Genomic DNA, 23373 nt, shown 5'->3' on the forward strand with positions numbered 1-23373 from the left:
TTAACAATGCTACCTTTTAGTAGGTGAACAGAAGGACAAAGGGCACTGGCCAGTCTCCCAGGCCTTAAAAGGCTTCTCTCTTCAGGTGGTACTTAAGCCCGAGTGGGGGGAAAAAAAAGCCTTCTACAGAGACAGTAAAAGCAGTGAGACAAATGGGATGGCAGCTACTGACATCTGCATTCATACACTGAAATCACTAGGAACAAAAACAGAGCTAGTCTCAAGAAAGTCTAAGGCCCTGTTTCCTGAAGTTACTAGCTAGTGTGGAGAACACAGAGCGTACGATGACCCCGGCTGCCTGAGTATGGGAACAAATAAAGCCCTGCCACGCTGAGCTGTTTTTGGCTGCAAAGCACATGCTCATTTTTTGAGAACCAACCACTTCCATTAGTGAGGGAATTTGGGAGAGGACTCAAAATTCCGTATGAAATGCTATTGTTGCAAAATAGGAAATCAGTGGAGATATAGTGATCGAAATTCGAAACCATCCTCTATTCTGGTATGAGCACTCTACTTTCAAACTCAACTGTAATTAAAAAGTTTTTCTAAAAATATATAGTTACTTGTGGAAGGAAGCCAGTGATATTCTTAAGTGACAAAGTTTATGTGAGAGAAAGTCTCTTTCTCGTTAATAGAACCATTTCATGAGCTATAAGGGAACACTAAATATATTCTACTTAAGAGCCAGGAGCTACTGTCCTACTTCTTGCCTACCAAATTACGAAAAACATCAAAAACCCGAGTGCTGTTTCTGATATGAAAACTCACCTCATAGGTACAAAAGGATAAGCCCAGTATTCCTTAGTTGAAAAAAAAAAAAAATGAATGGCTTAGGTTGGTATTCTTTTCCATGATCCTATCCCACTTAGATTAGAAGCAATTTTTACAGGGTTGACAATTCGTTTTTCCAACCTATTGGCCTGTTAGTATCTTACTAAACAATATTTATTAATGATATTAGTATTATTAATATTAACTAAATAATATTAATACCCCAGTTTCTTTCCATAGATATTTTAACTTTAGAATAGTTTAAGCTGTAAGAACTTCATTCTGCGACTGTCGTTTTGTTGCAGTTTGTGAACTGGTTCTCTTTTCACCTGGAAAATCCCACGGATAGAGGAGACCCAGTGGGCTACAGTCCATGGGGTCGCAAAAAGTCGGACACGGCTGAGCAACTAACTCTTTTTCTCTTCACAGACCTGCAGTCAACATGATTTGAAAGAGGTGAGGAGGAGGAGGGCCAGGAAGAAGCAGGTCTCCTCTCCATCTCATACTCAGGAGTTGGAGAAAACAGCACAGTTCAGGTCATAATTATCCATAAACCAATAATGACAAATCTGCTAGATATACATATGTATTTATAAATAAGCACATTTGTCACTTGATTTTTACAAGCTAACCATCATTGGTATAGATTTTAATATAATACATCTTTTGTTATGCTAGTGACAGGTACCTCTGAAAATAAAAATTCTCAAATGTCATTTGGGTTTCTGTAATTCTGAGAGGTTCTGAAATGGTGTCCTAGTATGTTCCCCCACAAAAACAGTCCTGGGTAATAATGTGATGGGGCAAAAGCAATGTGGTGACCAATGATAGCAATTTGGAGAGGAGGAGAATGATGTGGTGGTGGTGAGGACTTTAGTTTTTGTTAAAGGAGGAAAATGGATCAGAGTAAAATGGATGAGAACATCATCTTAGAATAACAAGAATGGGTACAGATAAAATAGACTTGAGTGCCAAAGAACTGAAGTTTTTGAACACTGGTGCTGGAGAAGACTCTTGAGAGTCCCTTGGACAGCAAGGAGATCAAACCAGTCCATCTTAAAGGAAATCAACCCTGAATATTCATTGGAAGGACTGATGCTGAAGCTCCAATACTTTGGTCACCAGATGTGAATACCTAACTCATTAGAAAAGACCCTGATGCTGGGAAAGACTGAAGGCAAGAGGAGAAGCGGATGATAGAGGACAAGATGGTTGGATGGCATCACTGACTCAATGGACATGAGTTTGAGCAAACTCTGGAAGATGGTGAAGGACAAGGAAGCCTGGCATGCTGAAGTCCATGGGGTCTCAAAGAGTCGGACACAACTGAGCAACTGAACAACAACAGATGATCTAGTTCAGGTTTTCTTAACCTGTGTCCCAAGGAATGCCAGTCATATAGAAAAGATCCTCTGAGGTCCAACGAAAAATATGCCACATGCCACATTCTTCTCTTGATGATTCAAAGTGCAGGGTGTTAGCATATTAAAACTCTGGGACATGTAGTACTAGAGAAAACCTGTGGAACCCAGCCACTTTCCAACCAATCTGGCTACAGACAGGGCAGCTGGTTAACGTCATGCAGACTGTAGTGAGGGGTGGGGGGTGGTGACAAATGAGAGTCAGCCGAGGTTCCCCTCATCATCTGGAGGAAGGGACCTCTTTCTCTACCATTACCTGCACTTAATAGAAAATTGAGTCCAGAGAACTTAAATGACTTCTCTGTGGTCAGCTCATGGTAGATCTCGAGCCAAAACTCAGATGTGGGGATACCCTGCTCTGTGCTTGCTAGCATTGTTTACACTCACAGTTCTTTTTTAAATAACTCTACCAACAACTGTCTGTGCATCACTCTTTAAAAGAGGAGATACCAGTTCCCATTCTGTCCCTCTCTCCTCCCCAGTCAAATAGAAAGCAAGTGGGCTACCAATGGAGCTGAACCCATAATTTAAGGAGGCAGTACACTGGTGTGTGGGTTTTCACGTGTCGTTAACTCTAAAACAAAACTAAAGTCCAGTAACACTTCATTTATCTAGAAGTCACTTATTTGTACATTTGTTTACTGTCTTTTTTTATCATCTGAAATTCATGATGCAGAACATATGTCCTAATGCCTAGAATGGTGAGCATAGTAAGTGTTCAGTAAACACTTCCTGAACAGATGAATGAGTACTTTACAGGGCTCTGGCTGTGACTCTGAACCACACACCTCTATCAGTTTGATTCTTTGTTTCTAAGTTCACAACATATTTAGAATGAATAAAGTAGGAAAGGGGAAGGCCAGCTAGAGGCCGCACAGTGAGAGCAGGGGTGACAGCTGACATCCTGGTACCAAGGGGAGGAAGGAACCCGAGGGAAAGCAATCTGGCAACATCTATCAAACTCACAGGTGTACACACTACCTCTAGGAAGTTACCTACAGAGAGTCCCATTCATGAATCAAAGAACTTACATTCGATATAATGCATAAAGTTATTCACAGAATCATTGTCATATTAGAAAGACTGAGAAAACCTTAATGCTGGTCAAAAGAAGCTGGGAAATTGGTGTGTTAAATTCATGATGGAATATGGAATGGCTATTTTTTAAAAGCCCAAGGAAGAGGTTTATGATCTAAATGGAATGTTTTCTAAGAGCAGCATGTACACTGTATTGCCTATTGCCATTTTTGTGCAAAACACATGTATAAAAAATATCTCTGGAAGGAGTGATTTGGTTGCCTGTGGGAAGAACAGGGTGGGTGTGAGGAAGAAAAGGGAAGGAGATTATCCGTGTGTATATGTCCTTTGTACTTTTGAACCTCGAAATGTGGAAGCACATTATGTTCAGAAAAGGAAGAATAAAAGTATAGCAGTACAAGGTAATTTCCTTACAGAAAGAACAGTCTCCCATACCATGCTAAACCACATTGAAGTTATTGGTTACAAGATTTAGAACACTCATATTTATAATGATAATTCTGAGGTATTAAAAAAAAGGTTAATTTCTAGTACAAATTTTCTGAAATAGAACCTACAGAGCTACGTGACAGTTAAAATTTATAAAATAATAAAAATAATGTAATCACATTACTAAAAACTTGGAGACTAAATAGTAGGAGAAGGCTTCCCTAATAGTTCAGTTGGTAAAGAATCCGCCTGCAATGTCGGAGACCTGGGTTGGGAAGATCCCCTGGAGAAGGGAAAAGCTACCCGCTCCAGTATTCTGGCCTGGAGAATTCCATAACTGTATAGTCCATGGGGTTGCAAAGAGTCGGACATGACTAAGCGACTTGCACAGAACAGAAAAGATTAGGGGAGAAAAAAAATCCACCTATAATCACAGTAAAATAACCACTGATTGCTTCGGTATAAGGTTTCCTTCTAGCATTTTTCCGCATCTCTATTATGAAGAATCATAGCAAAGTTTTAAGAAGATCAATTCCAACCATAACACTTCTTGGTCTTGTTAAAATAGGCGCTGTGGACTAGTGGAGGAGGAATCAAGAGATCTTAAGTTTAATTACAATTTGTTCTCAAAATCTCTCAGTGACTCTGAACAAGTGGCTTTTCCCATCAGCGAGCTATTCTCCAGCTCTGCAAGGCCAGCAGAGCTTGCCTTGAATGCCTCTCAAGATGAAGAGATAGGAAATGGTTTGTGTAACATGGAAAACCCCTAGCTAAATGGAATGTGCATGTTCAGGCTAGGAAACAAAAATATTTTTTAAAAGCACAATTTAGGAAGAGTTCAGGCAAAGTTTGATTTCCTTACTATCTCTTTGTCATGCTTGATATTTTTAAAAGGGGGGAGGGTAAGAGGAAACACTATTGTCCAAAAACAATTTCATTAGAAAGATGGCTGTAGAATTGGAGGAGAGAATTTAGCTGCTAGGTAATCCTGGAGCTCAATTCAATCTGCACGAGGTACATTGGAAAACAGATGAAATCCTGCTTTAAAAATAATTAGGATTATTATTACTCTGCAGGGCAGACAAGGAAGCACTTAGGATGACAGATTTCATTCTGCTCTGCAAAACCATTTGTTCACTCTTTCAAATGGATATTCAAGCCAGTCACGTACTTGCAATTAGGGGGAGCAGGCAGCTCTAACAGAACGATGTCTGGTCTTGGAAACTGATAGGTTTGAACTGATCCTCACAATTAGGAACATTAAGTTAAATCCCAGCATTTGAGCAAAGACAGACAGACACTGGACTAAATGGAACACAGTTACTTAATGTCAGTGAGAGATGATCCAGATAAAATCGACCAGCTCTGTTCTTGATTTAAAAATCTCTTGTCTGCTGAGCACCTAGGAGGGAATGGTCTCACAGAGGACACTTTCCTCTTGGATGAAGTGTGGTACTTAATATCCTTATTACTTACCTGTCCTCTCAAAATCAAAGCTTGTCAGTTGAAGGACCACCACCACAAAAATATCTGCTTTATAGTAAGATTATAATAAGCCTGAGCAATGGCTGGATTGATGATTTCAGGTGCCTTCAGCCTTCACTACAAACAGACCTGGGCCTTCTCCACTGCATGGGTTCTTAAACCACGCCTGAGTTTCTCACTTTCCTCATTCAGTGCCACCTTTTCTGCTTTAGCTCCATTGATGGGCACACATTCTGAGGGCAGGTGCCACCAGCCTAAGCCCTCAATGATCACGGGGTTGGGGCTGCCTCACTCACTCTCTACACACATCTCAGCTGTCAAAGCTCTGCTCCAAGGAGATTAAACTGTTCAAACCAAAAACTCAACTAGCGTTCTTGCCCTAGAAATAAATGTTTATCTATTACACACGTGGCCAATATATTTATAGCCCGTATTCAGAGTGTCAAGTACAAGATGCAGAGGAGAGAATGACAGCTCTGTGTGACAGAGGGGAAGGAAAGAAGCAGGAGAGGAAAGAACGTTTAAGCTGGGTTTAGGATTTGAATGAGGGCGAGAGGGAGACAAGAGGTGTGAAACAGCCTGGCAGGACTGGGTGATGGGAAGGAGTACGCTCTTCCTTAAGAGACACAGGGTTGGGAGGCAGTGGATGGAAGGGCTAGAAAGGCTGGGACTAGAGATCATAAATGTCTTTATGTCAGGTAAAGAGATTTAGAGTTATCTTATATTCAATCATTGTAAAAGCTGGCATTAATTGAATATTTACATTCTAGACACTGCAGTAGATGTTTTCTGTGAATTATTCATTTAAGCAAATAGCAACCCTAAGAAGTAGGGACTATCCCTACTATTGTGTGTGTGCTTAGTCACTCAGTCATGTCCAATTCTTTGCCACCCCATGGACGGTAGCCCGTCAGGCTCCTCTATCCATGGGGATTCTCCAGACAGGAACACTGGAGTGGGTTGCCATGCCCTCCTCCAGGAGATCTTCTTGACCCAGGTATGGATCAAATCCAGGTCTCTCGCATTGCAGGCTAATTCTTTACCATCTGAGCCACCAGGGAAATCCAATTAGATAGGTACTAAGTGACAAAGCTAAGACTTGAACCCAGGTAGTCTGGGTTCATTCTACAGATTAGGAAATGGAAGCTCAGGAAAGTTCAAGTTATTTGCCTCAACCAGTCAAGCACCTAGTTAGAGGTAGAGAGAGGATTCTGATAAAGGCCTGTTTAACAAAAGTTCCTCCTGCTGCTGCTGCTGCTGCTAAGTCGCTTCAGTCGTGTCCGACTCTATGCGACCTCATAGACGGCAGCCTACCAGGTTCCTCCATCCATGGGATTTTCCAGGCAAGAGTACTGGAGTGGGGTGCCATTTCCTTCTCCGAAGTTCCTGCTATCAACCCCTAAATAAGTGCAATTCCAGAGATTCACACATGTGTGGTGGTGGCACAGAGAGAAATTCTTATTGTTTAGTTGCTAAGTTGTGTCCAATTCTTTGCAACCCCACAGACTGTAGCCCGCCAGGCTCTTCTGTCTATGGAATTCTCCAGGAAAGAATACTGGAGTAGGTTGCCATTTCTTCCTCCAGAGGATCTTCCCGACCCAGGGATCAAACCTGCATCTCCTGCATTGCAGGCAGATTCTTTACCACTGGGATTCTTTACCACCAGGGAAGCCCATGGCGGGGAACTAACAAAGTACAGATGGGGAAAGCAGGAAGCATCGGAGGTTTCATCAAGGACATTCTTCTATCGGCTCTGGCACAAAGAGCAGGAGTTCCTGAGATGGGTAAAAGTATCTGGAGCACATGTGGAAGGACGATCTCTAAATGAAGGAAGAGGCTCTTCTTCTTTCCAGCCCAGGAGGGGAGGCAGTAAGGACAGATACAGATGTAGGCAGACTGGCAGGTATTCGAATTCAAATCTCCTAGCTTCAGTTTCTCCCTGGAGTAGGAGGCATATGCTGAGAAGGACTCCCCAGGGAGGAGGCAGATTAAAGACATGTGGATGATTACTGGGCACAACTGGAGCTGCCCAGGGATGCGGAAAAGGATCCAAGCCGACTGGCCACCCAGAGTGGTCAGCTTCAGTTTAGACTTCAAAGATGACAGGTAGGTAGCAGCTACACGTTCCACTCCTGCCCACACTGCTCCGGTACGATACCGTTACAATGAAAGCAAGCCTCAGACATCTGTTAGCAAGGAGGTATAAAACCCATCATACAGCCTGTTTTTGTATGTAGTGCCTTGCATGGAAGGTTTGTTCAAGGCAGACGTGACAATATTCTGGCAGAACAAAGAGAAAGCTTCTAGTCAGATCAGGTAACAGAATTCTCTATTGGGTCCCGGGACCCAGGACCACACAAAAAATAAATAAATATCCTAAACCTAGAGTAAGACTCCAGTGGGGGTTAGATTCCTTGACTTGCCAAATTTGATTTATGCAGTTTGGTTTACACAAGGGTAGACACGCTGTGCAACGGAGCTAACCAGTTCACAGGTCTAAAGGATGACTAGGTTGAAAATCACAGTTGACATAAATACTACCAGGCAATTAAATCCACAGGTCTCACTTTCAGTAGCAAAACTGGAGCTGGAGATAAATGCAGAAATTATCAGCCTATGATTCCCAGCCTAGAAGGGAGGGAAAGAATGCGATGGTGGTTTAGTCGCTCAGTTGTGTCTGACTCTTTTTGTGACCCCATGGACTGTAGCCCACCAGGCTCCCCTGTCCATGGGATTTCCCAAGCAAGAATACTGGAGTGGGTTGCCATTTCCTTCTCCAGGGGATCTTCCTGATCCAGGAATCGAACCTGGGTCTCCTGCATTGCAGGTAGATTCCTTATGGACTGAAATACAAGGGAAGCCCCAAATAATGCAATAGAAATAGTATATAGTGGGAAAAGAGCATAAAGTTGTAGCTTTTATGAGATGACCTTAATCAGGTCTGCCTCAAAGTCTCATTCTCTTTAGAATCCACGTGACAACAAGTAAAAAGCAAAATCACTATTATGCAGTGAACCCAGGAGCACCCACCTTGTATTTTGAAGTGTCCCAGTTGTGGACTATGCGGGCCGGGATCAGGAAGCTGTCGTCCACGTGGCAGCTGCTACAGTAATACCACCCGCTGTAGTTGCACACCTTGGCTTTCCCGTTGGAAAGGCCTATGGATCGCTGGCATCCTGTTCAGGGCAGAAGAAAAGTCTGTGATTGCTGTGCGTCTCTAACACTGTAGAATGAAGTTACACAATCCTCAAGTGAAACAAAAGTCAATGACAGGAAAAAAATTGCAGAGAATACATATACAGACACGTCCCCTTCTTCCTGCAATACAGGAAATGTGGGTTTGATCCCTGGGTCAGGAAGATCCCCTGAAGGAAATGGCCACCCACTCCAGTATCCTTGCCTGGGAAATCCCATGGACAGAGGAACCTGGTGGGCTGCAGTCCATGGGGTGGCAAAAAGTTGGACACGACTGAGTGACTGAGCATGCATGCCTCCTTCCTAGCCTGGTAGCTTCGCCCCTTTCGCCTCCTGGGGGACTGCTGATCCTGGTACATTTCTGATCTCTTCTAATTCCACCTCCGTGCACAGCAGCCAGAGACTGTCTCTCTACAACCAACGCCCTTTCATCTCCTCTTTTCCTCCTCAGAAACCCTACTTCCACCAGGCACTTGGCTGAGGGCTTCTCATATAGGATCTTATTTAACCCATGCAACAACTCTATGAGGGAGATATTATCAGCTTTTTTTACAGATGAATAAACTAAGGTTTATTTATCCAGGTGAAGTATTTTGTCTTGAGGTCGCCCAGCCAGTCAGGGCTTCCCTGGTGACTCAGATGGTAAAGAATCTGCTTGCAATGTGGGAGACCTGAGTTCAATCCCTGGGTTGAGAAGATCCCCTGAAGAAGGGAATGGCAACCCACTCCAGTGTTCTTGCCTGGAAAATCCCATGGACGGAGGAGCCTGGCAGGCTACGGTTCATGGGGTCGCAAAGAGTTGGGCGTGACTGAGGGACTAAGCACAGCACAGGCAGTCAGAGATGGAGATTGGACTGGGTTCTGAACTTGTCTAAGATGAACCTAAAACCTGACATGTAGCCTTCCTTTGCTGACAATCTCAGGGAAAGGAATGTGCCCTTTGATTGGTCCCTACCTCTCCTTTCCAACTACCTACTCCTATGACTCTCTAATGGGAATAGAACCTCTTGGTTGAAGTCAGAGAAGTCTCTCCTCATTGTTCCCCAAATATACACAGTGCGCTAACTCCACCCTCCATATCTCGGCATGATTTACTTCTTTCATGATATCCTTTTCTTTAATCTCTACTTTGCCAGATCCTGCCCATCACTGAAGACCACTGACTGCCTGCAAATGTTTGCCAAGGCCTTTTTCATGTCCAAGAAGTCCATGATTATGTGAGTACCGTCCTGGTACTGACAGGGAAGCTGGTAATAATTGTGGCCTCGACAAAAAAGATGCCATTATTTACCTTTAGCTAGGAGGAACTACATTCTATTGATAATAGAAATTCTGTTACAATCAACCCAAAGGACAACATCCAGAACAGGTCATCAGGATTATATAAACAGCATCACTTTTCTGACATGTCTTATCTACAGATTTCATTTTAGAAACCCTTCCTCATGGCCCATTTCATGGTTGGATGCCAAGAACCATACTGATCAAAGAAATCTCATATTAAGCCTATTTCATAAAATGGGTACAAAATGAAAGTGTTAGTTGCTCAGTCACGCCCAACTCTTTGTAACCCCATGGACTGTAGCCCACCAGGCTATGTAGCCCTCTGTCCATGGAATTCTCCAGGCAAGAGTCCTGGTGTGGGTAGCCATTCCCTTCTCCAGGGGATCTTCCTGACCCAGTCATAGAACCTGGGTGTACCACATTGCAAGTCGATTCTTTACCATCTGAACCATCAGGAAAGCACAGATTACTCTTAATAATAATAGTAATAATAATAAAATCAGAGTTGCTCCCCATTTCCACTAGAAGGAGCTCAAACATCTTTGACAGCCTAAGAGGATACTTACTCACATGAATTCATGAATGAAAGTATCAGAAAACTCCTAGAGCTTTCATGTTCATCACAAATAAAATGACATCAAGCAGGTCTACAAAGTACCCTCCAGAAAGAAAACTAGATCCCACTGTTTTGGAATACAAGAGATATTGAAAGATGGGGAGTAAATGTATTGGAATTACGCTTCCAGAGTTTAATACTGTCTTCCTAGAATAACTACTTCTTTACGGTTGAGTAGCAACAAGATCGTAACAAGCTCCTATTTTTCAGATTGGCTGAGGACTGAGATATGCGCGAAATTGATAAGGAAAAGCCAAACACACCTGCTGCTTCCGTTGGGAGCGGTAGGTGCCATCACTAGGCTCTGAACACTGGAATACCATCTGGGCACCCATGAGCATGGTGCTCATTTGGCATACAGTGCATGCCTCCTTAAACTATTATGCTTTTTGATGTGTTTGTATAGCCACAACCACACTATAAACCACTCAGATCTATTTTTTATCCTTAGCACTTAACACAGAACTTTACACATGACAGACCAGCAATAAATGTTTATGTTGAAGAGACGATAAACTGAATATTATTTAGCACATAAACAGCCTCATGCATATAAAGAGATTTTAATGTCCCAGAGCTGTTCTGGAATTAATCCTCCTAACCTGCTCACCTGCCTCTTGAAAACAGCCTACTTTGGTGACTACCCCTATGCAGATATGTTGCCCATTCCAAGAAGTACACATTAAACATGACCACATATGGACTGTGAAACAGAGTTGAGCAGAACTTGACACATTCTAGACACTGTAGACATGCAAGCTGACTTAACACTGAAATGACACTGAACAGAATTCAATCTTCCCTAGTGATTTAGAAAGTGAACGTGATCTTGTAGAAATTTGGGAGCACCATTATAGCTGAAACGTTCACCATAAAACATTGCAAAAATAAATGTAAGTTATTTTAGCATTTTTGCTTTTGCTTGTTTGAATTTAGGATATAATAAACAGTAAGCATTTGCTGAATGCTTTAGTAGGTCCTCCTGGGCTTATTATTCTATAACTTTTAATGATTTTATTATTATCTCCTAGATGCAACCTAACACATAGGCAATATTAAAATACACAAGTGTGCTTTTTAAGAAAGCATATAGCCTGCAAATGTGTATATCAACCAGGCACACAGGTTCAAAGCTTAACAGGATGAGGGTTCAACTCAATAAGCTAAACAGCCTCAGCACTTTGCACAGGTGTCCAGGCTCGTAAAAGAAAAAGAGAACATGGCTAGGGTTCATACTTGTTTTAGCTGAGACACAAGCAGCAGCAACATAAACTCCTACCTCTAGTTCTTGGCTGTCTTTACTTTGATAACTTATTTAGAATCATGCTCTCCTACTTTTGATGCTGAAATAACTCTACAAAAATGAATATAACAGAATACCTCATTCAAAATGGACGTAGGAAGCCCTGAAAGAGGAGGTCTCAGGCACACATTATTTGTGGCAGCTTACTTTATATAGCCAAGCACGAAGAAGGAAGATTTTCTCCTTGTCTATCAACAATCCAGCCAATGAGAAGACACCACAACCCCACACACTCACTGTCCTCCAATGAACTTTCCTTCAATACAGCCCCTCCCCACTTCCCCTTTCCTAATAGAATTGCTCCTCTCCATGGTTCTCCAAACTTAGTCTGCATGTCCCAAAGCAATTCCTCTGCTATTCCCAAATAAACTCAATTTTGTTCACTAAACTCTTAACCTTTTTTGTTTTAAAAGTTGACAGCTTCTAATGACCTAGGTTTCGATTTCTCCCTGTGCTTAGAAGTGTTCTGGATACATGGTGTAGGGACAAGCATAAGTCTAGGTCAGGAACCCTGGTTGCTCAGATGGTAAAGAATCTGCCAGTTAATGCAGGAGACCCAGGTTCACTCCCTGAGTTGTGAAGATCCCCTTGAACAGGAAATAGCTACCCACTGGCAAGCCACTCCAGTATTCTTGCCTGGGAAATCCCATAGACAGAGGAGCCTGGCGGGCTACAGTCCATAGTGCTGCAGAGAGTCAGACATGACAGAAGCAACTAAGAGAGTCGGGACGCTTGCTCTTTCCTAAGGGAACATGATGAGCCTGACCCATCAAACTCCCTAGGCTGCCCTTCCTCACCACAAAATAAAGGAGTCAGCCTAAACCAGTGGTTTGCCAGATTCAGTGAGCATCAGAATTTTCTGGAGATGTTTGTGAAAAATGTAGTCCCTCTCAGCCCCAACCTGGCCCCAGAGATTCTGACCCTGTAAATCTGGGGTAGGGGCCAGGAACTTGCATTTCTACCCAACCAACCACCACCAGGGACTGTGGTAGGTAAAAGCTGAGGAGAGTTCCCTGATTTCTAGGTGACTGCAAAGGTCCCTCCATGCTCAAAAATTCTGATCTAATTAAGTGAACTGCAGAGGTGGGGGTAGATTGCTAAGCGAAAAGCTCATAATTTGTTACACAGTTTACTTTCTAGGCTTCTAAACTCAACATTTTAAATTCTTAGGCAATTTTCAAAAATTTACTATGTAGAAACAACAGTTCATTTTACCACCATTTTTTCCCAGAGCATTCACTGAGAAGCACCTTATTTGACTTGGAAAGAATTAAAATTTTTAATCTCCAAATCCAATGTATCTGTCATTGAAAGAACACAGGATAATCAGGAAAGATTAGAGTCCAGTTAGTGGCCTGGTGTAGATTCATTTTCTAAAAAATAACAGATACCATGTATTTGAAGAAGGATATACCCATTCTTTCAATTAACTGCAAGATTTCCTGCTTTAATAGCCTCCTAGCAAATCACGGATTAAAAACAATTCCCCATAACACCCTGGGATTTTACTCTATCACTATGAGGTTTTCAACCGGAGTTGGGAGGGGTGTATTTTCTTCATAATGACCACTAGAAAAACACATTTTTTGGAGGAGGCCAAAGCTGGACTCTGACAAGGGACCTTCTGAGGAGGAAAAATAGAGCTGCAAAGCAGAGACAAAAAAATAATTAACTGAAATAACTAATTAGAGCTTATTTACATATTACATTTTCATGTACTTTCAAACAGACTTTTCAACAATGTTTCTAAATTAAAAGGCATTTGTCATAGGGAACTGCTCCACACATAGGATCAAAGCAAATACATTCTTCCCTGTCTCTTTTTGAAACTTTTCAGAGAGTGTATTCAATTCATAGGAACAAAAAACTATCTCACAAGAGAACCTACTGGCCTTTTTTTTTTTTTATTGCTTCCCACCCCACTTCAATCTTTAATGAACACATGTTCTGAAGAGCTTAGCTTCCTTCTGATACACTTTGGGAAACAAATGTCACCATTTAACCAAAATCCTATTTGCTGCTTGTACAGTCCATTTCCCAAGGGGCCTTTCACTACAGACAACCAAAAAAGTCTGTTGCTGGGGGCTGAAGCAGAAATGTTGGCATAATTCTCCATGAGGGCATAGTCTTTCTTCTAACAAGGGTACCTAGTTAGCTCAGTTGGCTGCAGTGAGGTGTTGCTGAGGCTGAGATCTTGAGATGCCAACCAACCACCTCCCTCTACTTCCTGGCTCCCGGCTATAGCCCTCTTTGGCCCGGCCGGCAGGTGGAAAATTCATGGGCACAAGAGAAAAGTAAGGAGGTCTGTGTCTGGACCCAGGTGATTCACTAGGGAGAGAACTCACCCAATGCATTCTAAGTGGAGCCTGCCACGCTACCCTCTCCAGCTCATTTGGTAGGGGAAATCCAGGACTTTGTATTGGGAAGGAAGAAATGCCCTAAGAAGAGAACAGGAACAAACAGAGAGAAGACAAGGTACCTCTATAAAAGAGAGAAGAGAAAGAGACTGCGCTGACGGACTTTCATTTGCTCTGTTAAAGCAGAAAAAATAAAACTGGCAAGTTTCGTTCCCTCTTTTATCTGGTGCACGGAGTAAGGACTGATGACCTTAAGAGCGGAAGCAGCCCAGTTCCTGCCTCCTCCCTCCCACCAGGTGTTCTCTGGGGGAGACAGTGAGCCATGGGACGTGCTGGGCAAACACTGATTGAATCACTGGAGCCTAATCAAATGCCTTAAGAATCAGACTTTCTAAAATGAAGAAAAACAATACGACTTCCCTGGTGGGCCAGTGGTTAAGCTTCCACTGCAGGGGGCAGGGGTTTGATCCCTGGTTGGGGAACTAAGGTTCCACATGTCTCAAGGCATGGTCAGAAAACAGAAATGGGGATGTCAATGACTTACTGTTTCACAAGAATTAGGGGGGAAAGGCATAAAGAACTTAGCTTTCCTAGCTTATAGTCTTTAACCATTGGCTCATTAAGAAAATGTCAAATAAGCACTTTTTAAAAATAAGATATCACACTCAGCATACAGTAGAAAATTCTGTTTCATGAGCCTAGCATTAGCATAAAGCTGGGCACAGTGTTTAAACAAAGAATTGCTGGACACAGGGAAGATGTGATTTTTGCAAGGTAGCTTTGGTGTTCACTAAGGGAAGTTGAGGGCAAGAGAAGGGGTAACAGAGGATGAGGTGGTTGGATGGCATCACTGACCCAATGGACATAAGTTTGAGCAAACTCTGGGAGATAGTGAGGGACAGGGAAGCCTGGCGTGCTGTAGTACATGGGGTCACAAAGAGTCAGACACAACGCAACAACTAAACAATTTAAAAAAGGGAACTTGGAACAAAGCACCCTGGCCTCTAGACTTGCATCCTCCACTGTCGAGGGGGATGGAGCTGCCAGGAGAGACTGTTCACACGTGTGTTCACAAGTTAACACAGGTGGAACCAAGGCTACAGAATTCTACATAACTGCAACAGTAGGAGGGCAAAGGTGAAGAACACTAAGAAATACCTCCTTAGAAATAAGTGATCCCAAACTTTATCCTATCTCAAGCATCCAAGTTACTCTGTATCTTTGGGACCGGGTGGTAACCCATAAAGTAGGAGACATCTACTTAGTCATAAAATCAATTAAGACAAGAAATACTTGGATTGGAGAATCGGCACATGAAAACAAATGTCTCTGAGTATGCCTTTTGCCTGTTATAATGAAAATAGTACCTATAAGTATCTCAAATGAAACTAAAGGAACAAAAGGGGAAATAAAGAAAAATCAATTGTGTCCCTCCTCTAACTGCTCATGTGAATACTATGACATGCTGCTGTGGTCGCTGTGTTATATGGTCTCACTCTGGATGGTGTGCTGCGCTCAGTCAGGCTTGACTCTTTGTGACCCCATGGACTGTAGCCTGTCAGGTTCCTCTGCCCACAGGATTATTCTCACAAGAATACTGGAGTGGGTTGCCATTTCCTTCTCCACAGGATCTTCCTGATCCAGGAACTGAACTCACGTCTCTTGTGTCTCCTGCATTGGCCAGAGGGTACTTTACCATTAGTGGGGATCCCCTAAATGGTGATACTTCCAAATTATATTCTCTATAAGGTTTTAAGTCCTCTGGTAGGGAATTCTCCAGGAGATGAAAACTTCATGGTTGGGAGGGAATACACATACTCAAATGTATTCCTGAAATGTATTGGCTGGTTGCTTCCAGTGCTATTCTGAAAATCATTTCTGTTCATCAGAAAAGAATTTTCGTCTACTGGGATTCATTTTATGTTTGTCTATAAAGGACTTTCATGGCACTGAGAGATTGTAAAGAGAAACTGTCACTCATTGTTGGCCAAATATCTGACTCCAAAAGTTGGGCTACAGAGTCAGAGGGCTGACACATGTTAAAAAGTCCAAGTAACACTTGGAAGGAAATGTTCCTACTGTGGCTGACACATATTTAGGATAGTTTAAGCTGGCACTTGTAGAATGGACTGTAACTGTTGCTAGGACAGCTATATGCTTAAGTACATAACAGAAGTAAATAACCCCTCTCATACAAAATGGAGATACCTAACCAAGGAATTTTCCTTTCAACACAGCAAGATGGCAAATGTTATACCCGTGAGGCATGAGCACTGCACCTGGACACAGTGAGTGTTCAGTGCACATTATATCCAGAGAGACAGACAGAGGTAACTGAGACCAAGAGCCATCAACCGTTCAAGACAGAGGTCATCTACAAGCACAATCACATGTTACTTGACTATACTTGCAGGACAGGGGCAACCAAAGAGAGATCTTTAAAAAAAACCTAAGCTGAATACTAACTGGTTGAACATTTTTAAGTATTCTAGGGCTTCCCTGGTGGCTCAGTGATAAAGAATCCGCCTGCCAATGCAGGAGACAAGGGTTCAATGCCTGGTCTGACAGGATCCCACATGCTGCAGAATAACTAAGCCCATGAGCAAAACCCACGTGCCTCAACTACTCTGAAGAGCTGTGCTCCGAGAGAAGCCCACACCCAGCAACAAAGGGTGGCCCCACTCCCTGCAGGAAAACCTGCACAGAAACAAAGGTCCCGCAAAGCCAATAACATAAATATACAAAGTTATTTAAAAAATAAAATAAAGGTATTCTCCAAGCTGTTAGCTCAGGTTTTTTTTCTTCCCACAATGAAATATTTAAATTGCTAAGTCAGTTTCGATTTGCATGTTGTATTAACTGAGCTAGAAGTACTATATTTAAGTAAGAAATGAAGCGAAAAATCATGTCAGGTAATTACTGCGGATTGAAAATATAGGCAGCACACCTGGTGGTCTCATGGATCTGTCTCCTGTTTAGACAATCTCTGGATGGAACAGATGCTTCCTACCTCTGACCACCTCCCAACTTCTTTCTAGTTGTGACTGCTGGGACCCTCACCATCCTCTGCCTCTAGGACTGGACAACGCCAGTTTTTGTAGTTAGCACCTCACTGCCAACCAGATTCATCAGAATTATTCCAGCGAGGTAGAGTCCACTCTCAACTACCTGGTCGGCCATCTGTGGGCCTCCTGCACCCACGGCTCCATGGGCATCTAGTTGCACTGTGTCACTGTGGCTCTGGGGCATGTGAGTCACTTCTGCGAGGTGGCTTGGGAGAAGCAGGAGGGCAATGACTGTCTCTTAAAGATGTAAAACTAGCTCAGTGGATGCACCCTCCTCCAGAACATGCAGAGGCCCTCCCAAGATCAGTGGAGTGAAACCCTGGAGAAGACCCTGAACCAGGCCCTGGGTTCTGTCCGCACAGACCTTTGCCTCTGTGATGTCACGGAGAGTTACTCCCTGGATGAAGGGGTGAAACTCATCAAGGAAATGCACTGCACATGACTAGCCCCTGCGGGTGGGGCTGGGCGAGCATCTCAAGGCGCACCCTCTGGCAGGACTAGGAGCCTCAAAGCCCAGTGGGACCCATCTGCATGCCCCTGGTGTCAGGGCTTCTGGCCCCTGCAGTCACTAGGCAGATTTTTTTTTTTTTTTTAACCACCCTGGAGATCTCTCCTGAGCTGCAGACCAAATGGAAACAAGAAAGCTTTTGCAGGAAAAAAAAGAAAATAGAAACTAAAGACTTTCTTCTCTTGGTAAACTCTATAATGTTTATTTGTTTAATCTCATGGCATGTTGTTATTAAGATTATAAATCGTATGAAATGAATTAATAAATACCAAGTAGACTCCAACTCAAGTTGAGAAGTGTCAAGATTTATTGGTCTTTCGGGTAAACAATGATTGAGAACCAAGAGTCAATATTTAGTCAAAATTTATCTTGAAAGGCAATAAATCTTGATTTTTGCTAAGGCAAGTTAAGTAAATATGTGCACTGTTCAAGAGATTCTGACTGCTTTTCTATCTACTAAATAGCTACACTGAGTTATAAATATAATGATCTGTGACATGGATTTTTATTTCCAAAGAAATGTTTTGAGCCAAGTTATTTTTTATTTTCTTTTTAATGATAAGACGCTTCAATACCAGTATTTAGAGTAGTGTAAGATAAGTTTAATAATGAAATCTTATAAATTCAGCACCTAGTATATTTAAATCAGTCTAAAGTTAGTATTTTTTCATACTTGTTTTCCTCTTAAGAGTTTCTCTTTAAGTTCTATGCCTGTCTGCTCTTTCCATAAAGACTTTTGAGAAAATAGTAGGAAATTTAAGCTGGAAAAAATAAATAAGCAAATGGATAAACAAATACCGACATAATGCTATCGACGTATGCAAGGTTTTGTTATAAGCACTTCACACACACACACATTCATTTCTCTTATCATTCTGTGAGGCAGGTGTTATCCCCATTTTACAGATGAAGAAACTGAGACAGAGGGTGGATACAGTAATTCTGCTCATGGTTGTACCTCTAGTGGAATAGGCACAACCTAGATGAAGTGCCTGATTTAGCACTTAATGAGCAACACCAACAGAAGCAGAAGATATTAAGAAGAGGTGGCAAGAATACACAAAAGAACTGTACAAAAAAGATCTTCATGGCCAAGATAATCATGATGGTGTGATCACTCACCTAGAGCCAGACATCCTGGAATGTGAACTCAAGTGGGCCTTAGAAAGCATCACTATGAACAAAGCTAGTGGAGGTGATGGAATTCCAGTTGAGCTGTTTCAAATCCTGAAAGATGATGCTGTGAAAGTGCTGCACTCAATATGCCAGCAAATTTGGAAAACTCAGCAGTGGCCACAGGACTGGAAAAGGTCAGTTTTCATTCCAATCCCAAAGAAAGGCAATGCCAAAGAATGCTCAAACTACCGCACAATTGCACTCATCTCACATGCTAGTAAAGTAATGCTCAAAATTCTCCAAGCCAGGCTTCAGCAATACATGAACCATGAACTTACAGATGTTTAAGCTGGTTTTAGAAAAGGCAGAGGAACCAGAGATCAAATTGTCAACATCCGCTGGATCATGGAAAAAGCAAGAGAGTTCCAGAAAAACATCTATTTCTGCTTTATTGACTATGCCAAAGCCTTTGACTGTGTGGATCACAATAAACTGTGGAAAATTCTGAAAGAGATGGGAATACCAGACCACCTGACCTGCCTCTTGAGAAATCTGTATGCAGGTCAGGAAGCAACAGTCGGAACTGGACATGGAACAACAGACTGGTTCCAAATAGGTAAAGGAGTACATCAAGCCTGTATATTGTCACCGTGCTTATTTAACTTATATGCAGAGTACATCATGAGAAACGCTGGGCTGGAAGAAACAGTAGCTGGAATCAAGACTGCCAAGAGGAATATCAATAACCTCAGATATGCAGATGACACCACCCTTATGGCAGAAAGTGAAGAGGAACTAAAGAGCCTCTTGATGAAAGTGAAAGAGGAGAGTGAAAAAGTTGGCTTAAAGCTCAACATTCAGAAAACGAAGATTATGGCATCCGGTCCTATCACTTCATGGGAAATAGATGGGGAAACGGTGGAAACAGTGTCAGACTTTATTTTTGGGGGCTCCATAATCACTGCAGATGGTGATTGCAGCCATGAAATTAAAAGATGCTTACTCCTTGGAAGAAAGGTTATGACCAACCTAGATAGTATATTCAAAAGCAGAGACATTACTTTGCCGACTAAGGTCCGTCTAGTCAAGGCTATGGTTTTTCCTCTGGTCATGTATGGATGTGAGAGTTGGACTGTGAAGAAGGCTGAGCGCCGAAGAATTGATGCTTTTGAACTGTGGTGTTGGAGAAGACTCTTGAGAGTTCCTTGGACTGCAAGGAGATCCAACCAGTCCATTCTGAAGGAGATCAACCCTGGGATTTCTTTGGAAGGAATGATGCTAAAGCTGAAGCTCCAGTACTTTGGCCACCTCATGCGAAGAGTTGACTCATTGGAAAAGACTCTGATGCTGGGAGGGATTGGGGGCAGGAGGAGAAGGGGATGACAGAGGATGAGATGGCTGGATGGCATCACTGACTCAATGGACATGAGTCTGAGTGAACTCCTGGAGTTGGTGATGGACAGGGAGGCCTGGAATGCTGTGATTCATGGGGTCGCAAAGAGTCGGACACGACTGAGAGACTGAACTGAACTGAACTGAACTGAGCAACACCAATGAACTATACAGGTGAATTTTCATATCGTCATCTCCAAGCAGAAGATATCACAAACACTGTCTCCTTGTGGATGACAATATGACAAGCATAGAAAATACGAATCAATTACATGCAAGAACATCACTTAGCTCATCAATGCATTGTGCCTTGGACCACTCAAGCATGAGCATCTCCTCTGAATACGAAAGGCGAAGGGGGCAAGAATACAGATCTGTAAGGCGGCAGGCAGAAGACAGCAGAGATGAGCAAGAGAGGAAGCAATCACTCTACTTGAGGAGATTGACGAAGGCTGTGTAGACATGGGGGCATTTGAGTTTGGCTTTGAAGGGGAAAAAATATATATATTTTGAAAAAGAATGGTTCAAGTCAGAAAAATGGTAGCTTGTTTGGAGAAGCTAGACTACTCTAGTAGCTTGACTACTCTAGTTCTCTGAAACTCACTGTAACTAGAGGGGTGTTGGGAAAAGAGCCTGGAACAATGAACTGAAGCTAGAACATAAGATTCCCACATGCTCAGGGAGAAGTCCTTACTAATCAATCCAGGATGAGTATTGATGAGTAAGATAAAGGAACAGCTAGAGTTAGAAGCAAAACTACAACCTGAACTTTGGAAAGATTAATTGACAAGAAAACAGTGGGAGGGAGAGAACCAGCTGGTAAGTCACTGCCCCAGCCTGAGCTTAGGCAGGCAGGGAGATAAAGAAGGTGATCCTGTAGTGTGAGATAAAGTGCAAATGATTTGGTAGGTGAATAATGGGAAGAGTGTGGCAAGGGGATTGCCAAAAGACACCCAAGACACTGAGCCTATGATGGTTATATAAGAAATCTATCAGTCAGAAGGGGCAGGTGGTTTACATGAGAAAATGCTGTTCGAAACATTAAATTTAAAAAATAGCTCAGTCCAGTGGTTAAGACTCTTCACTTCCTATGCAGGGAGCCTGGGTTTGGTCCCTAGTCAGGGAACTAAGATCCTATGTGCTGAATCTTGACCAAACAAACAGAAATTTTTTTTTTTTAAAAATTGTTTTTAAATAGTTTTAAAAATTTGAACTAACAGATCAATTAATACCTAAAACTCAGCCTGTTGAGAATAATTCACCTCTATAATACAAATCAATTTGAATTCAATCTTTTGTTTCTTGTGACCGAAAGCATCTGATATAGTTACAGTGAATGATGGTTGGTGAAAATTCTATTTCTATAACCTACTACTTTTACTTCTGAGCCTTGTGGCTCAGATGGTAAAAAATCTACCTGCAATGCAGAGCATCTTGGTTTGATCCCTGCACTGGGAAGATCTTCTGGAGAAGGAAATGGCACCCCACTCCAGTATTCTTGCTGGGAAATCTCATGGACAAAGGAGCCTGGCAGGTCGCAAAGAGTCGGACATGACTGAGTGAGTAATACTTTAATAATGCTGCTGCTGCTGCTGCTAAGTCGCTTCAGTCGTCTCTGACTCTGTGCGACCCCAGAGATGGCAGCTCACCAGGCTCCCCGTCCCTGGGATTCTCAGGCAAGAACACTGGAGTGGGTTGCCATTGCCTTCTCCAAACTACTTTTCCTTAAACCTACCCAGTAAGAGGCTGAGGTCTCATTAGAAACCATTCAGTTCAGTTCAGTCACTCAGTTGTGTCTGACTGTTTGTGACCCGATGATCCGCAGCATGCCAGGCCTCCCTGTCTATCACCAACTCCCGAAGTCTACCCAAACCCATGTCCATTGAGTCGCTGATGCCATCCAACCATCTCATCCTCTGTTGTCCCCTTCTCCTCCTGCCCCCAATCTCTCCCAGCATCAGGGTCTTTTCCAATGAGTCAGCTCTTCACATCAGGTGGCCAAAGTATTGGAGTTTCAGCTTCAACATCAGTCCTTCCAAAGAACACCCAGGACTGACCTCCTTTAGGATGGACTGGTTGGATCTCCTTGCAGTCCAAGGGACTCTCAAGAGTCTTCTCCAAATCAACATGGATTTCAGTAGAAGACACTGCTTTATAAAGAACTGAGGAAGAGGAGACAGTTGGTTGCCCTTGTTTCTTGATAGCAGTGGTTCTCTACCAGTGGAAATGTCTGTCCCAACAGGGGATATTTGTAATGTCAGGACATTTTTGGTTGTCACAAAAGGGTGAGTGGAGGTAGCTTCTGGCATCTAATGAATGGTGGTGAGGGATGTTGCTAAACATCCCTCAATGCAGAGGACAGCCTCCCACAACAAAGGGTTGTCTGGCCCCAAATGTCAACAGTGCCACGACTGAGCACACACGCGTGCACCACTTGGTCACTCTTCTCTGCGAGCGATCAATATACCATCTCTTATCTTGCGGCTGTTGGTCGCTAAGTCGTGTCCAGCTCTGTGACCCCATGAACTGTAGCCCGCCAGTCTCCTCGGTCCATGGAATTCTCCTGGCAAGAATACTGGAGTGGGTTGCCATCTGTTAATAGGGAGGAGTAAAAGCCCTTTCACCAGCTCTGGTCTCCTGTCTAAAGGGAACCATTCATGCTGCCAATTTCTTTAGTCATGTCCAACTAGCGACCCTATGGACTGTAGTCTGCCAGGCTCCTCTGTCCATGGGATTCTCCAGGCAAGAATACCAAAGAGGGGTGACCTCCTCCAGAGGATCTTCCTGACCCAGGGATCGAACCCACGTTGATTATGTCTCCTGTGTTGGCAGGCAGGTTCTTTCCCACTAGCGCCAACTGGGAACCCCAGTTTACATGAGAGGTGCCTCCAAAAAGAGGTGTTGTCCACACTGCACCACCATCGACTGGACTACCTGATAGTTACACCTCCTCCAAGCCTGGGGCTCATCTCTTCCTGAACTACTCCGCTGGTGAAACACTTGCTACCAGTAACTCTTACTTGAAAAACAAAGGCAGAAACAGAAGGGGCCAGACTAAGTGGATTATTTCAAACATGCAGACGGCCAGTGGAGAAATCATGCTCCTCTGTCGGGGTTTACACAGCGTCTCCTCCAGTTCTATCTTAACCCAGAATCTGTCATTGCTAAATCATAGTTCTTAATCTAAAATGTAGGTTTTAGAACCCACGATTCCTTCCAGCCTGTAAACAGATGGCTCCATGTATAGCAGTCTGGATTCCCCATTTGGCAGCCCTGCAGTAGACAGGCAAGTGGTGGGGGGGGTCAACCTCATCATCCTCAATATTAACAAGGTGAATATCAGGCTGGGCTACTTGGAACTTACACACTAAAAGCTTTGGAGGAAGATATCTT

At 43.0% G+C, this 23373-nt stretch overlaps 1 protein-coding gene across 6 annotated transcripts in view; it reads right to left on the reverse strand.

The window, feature by feature from the left end:
* The window catches only part of PLEKHM3 (pleckstrin homology domain containing M3), a 214158-nt gene that overhangs the window by 123592 nt on the left and 67193 nt on the right, over positions 1-23373 (reverse strand). For all 6 annotated transcript variants that reach the window (XM_042244111.2, XM_004004870.5, XM_042244110.1 and 3 more), the window contains one exon: positions 8175-8320. In XM_042244111.2, the coding sequence (XP_042100045.1) occupies positions 8175-8320 (146 nt within the window). The remainder of the gene's footprint in view (positions 1-8174; positions 8321-23373) is intronic.

The sequence above is a fragment of the Ovis aries genome, chromosome 2 (genome assembly GCF_016772045.2).
Source record: "Ovis aries strain OAR_USU_Benz2616 breed Rambouillet chromosome 2, ARS-UI_Ramb_v3.0, whole genome shotgun sequence".
Classification (NCBI taxonomy): domain Eukaryota; kingdom Metazoa; phylum Chordata; class Mammalia; order Artiodactyla; family Bovidae; genus Ovis; species Ovis aries.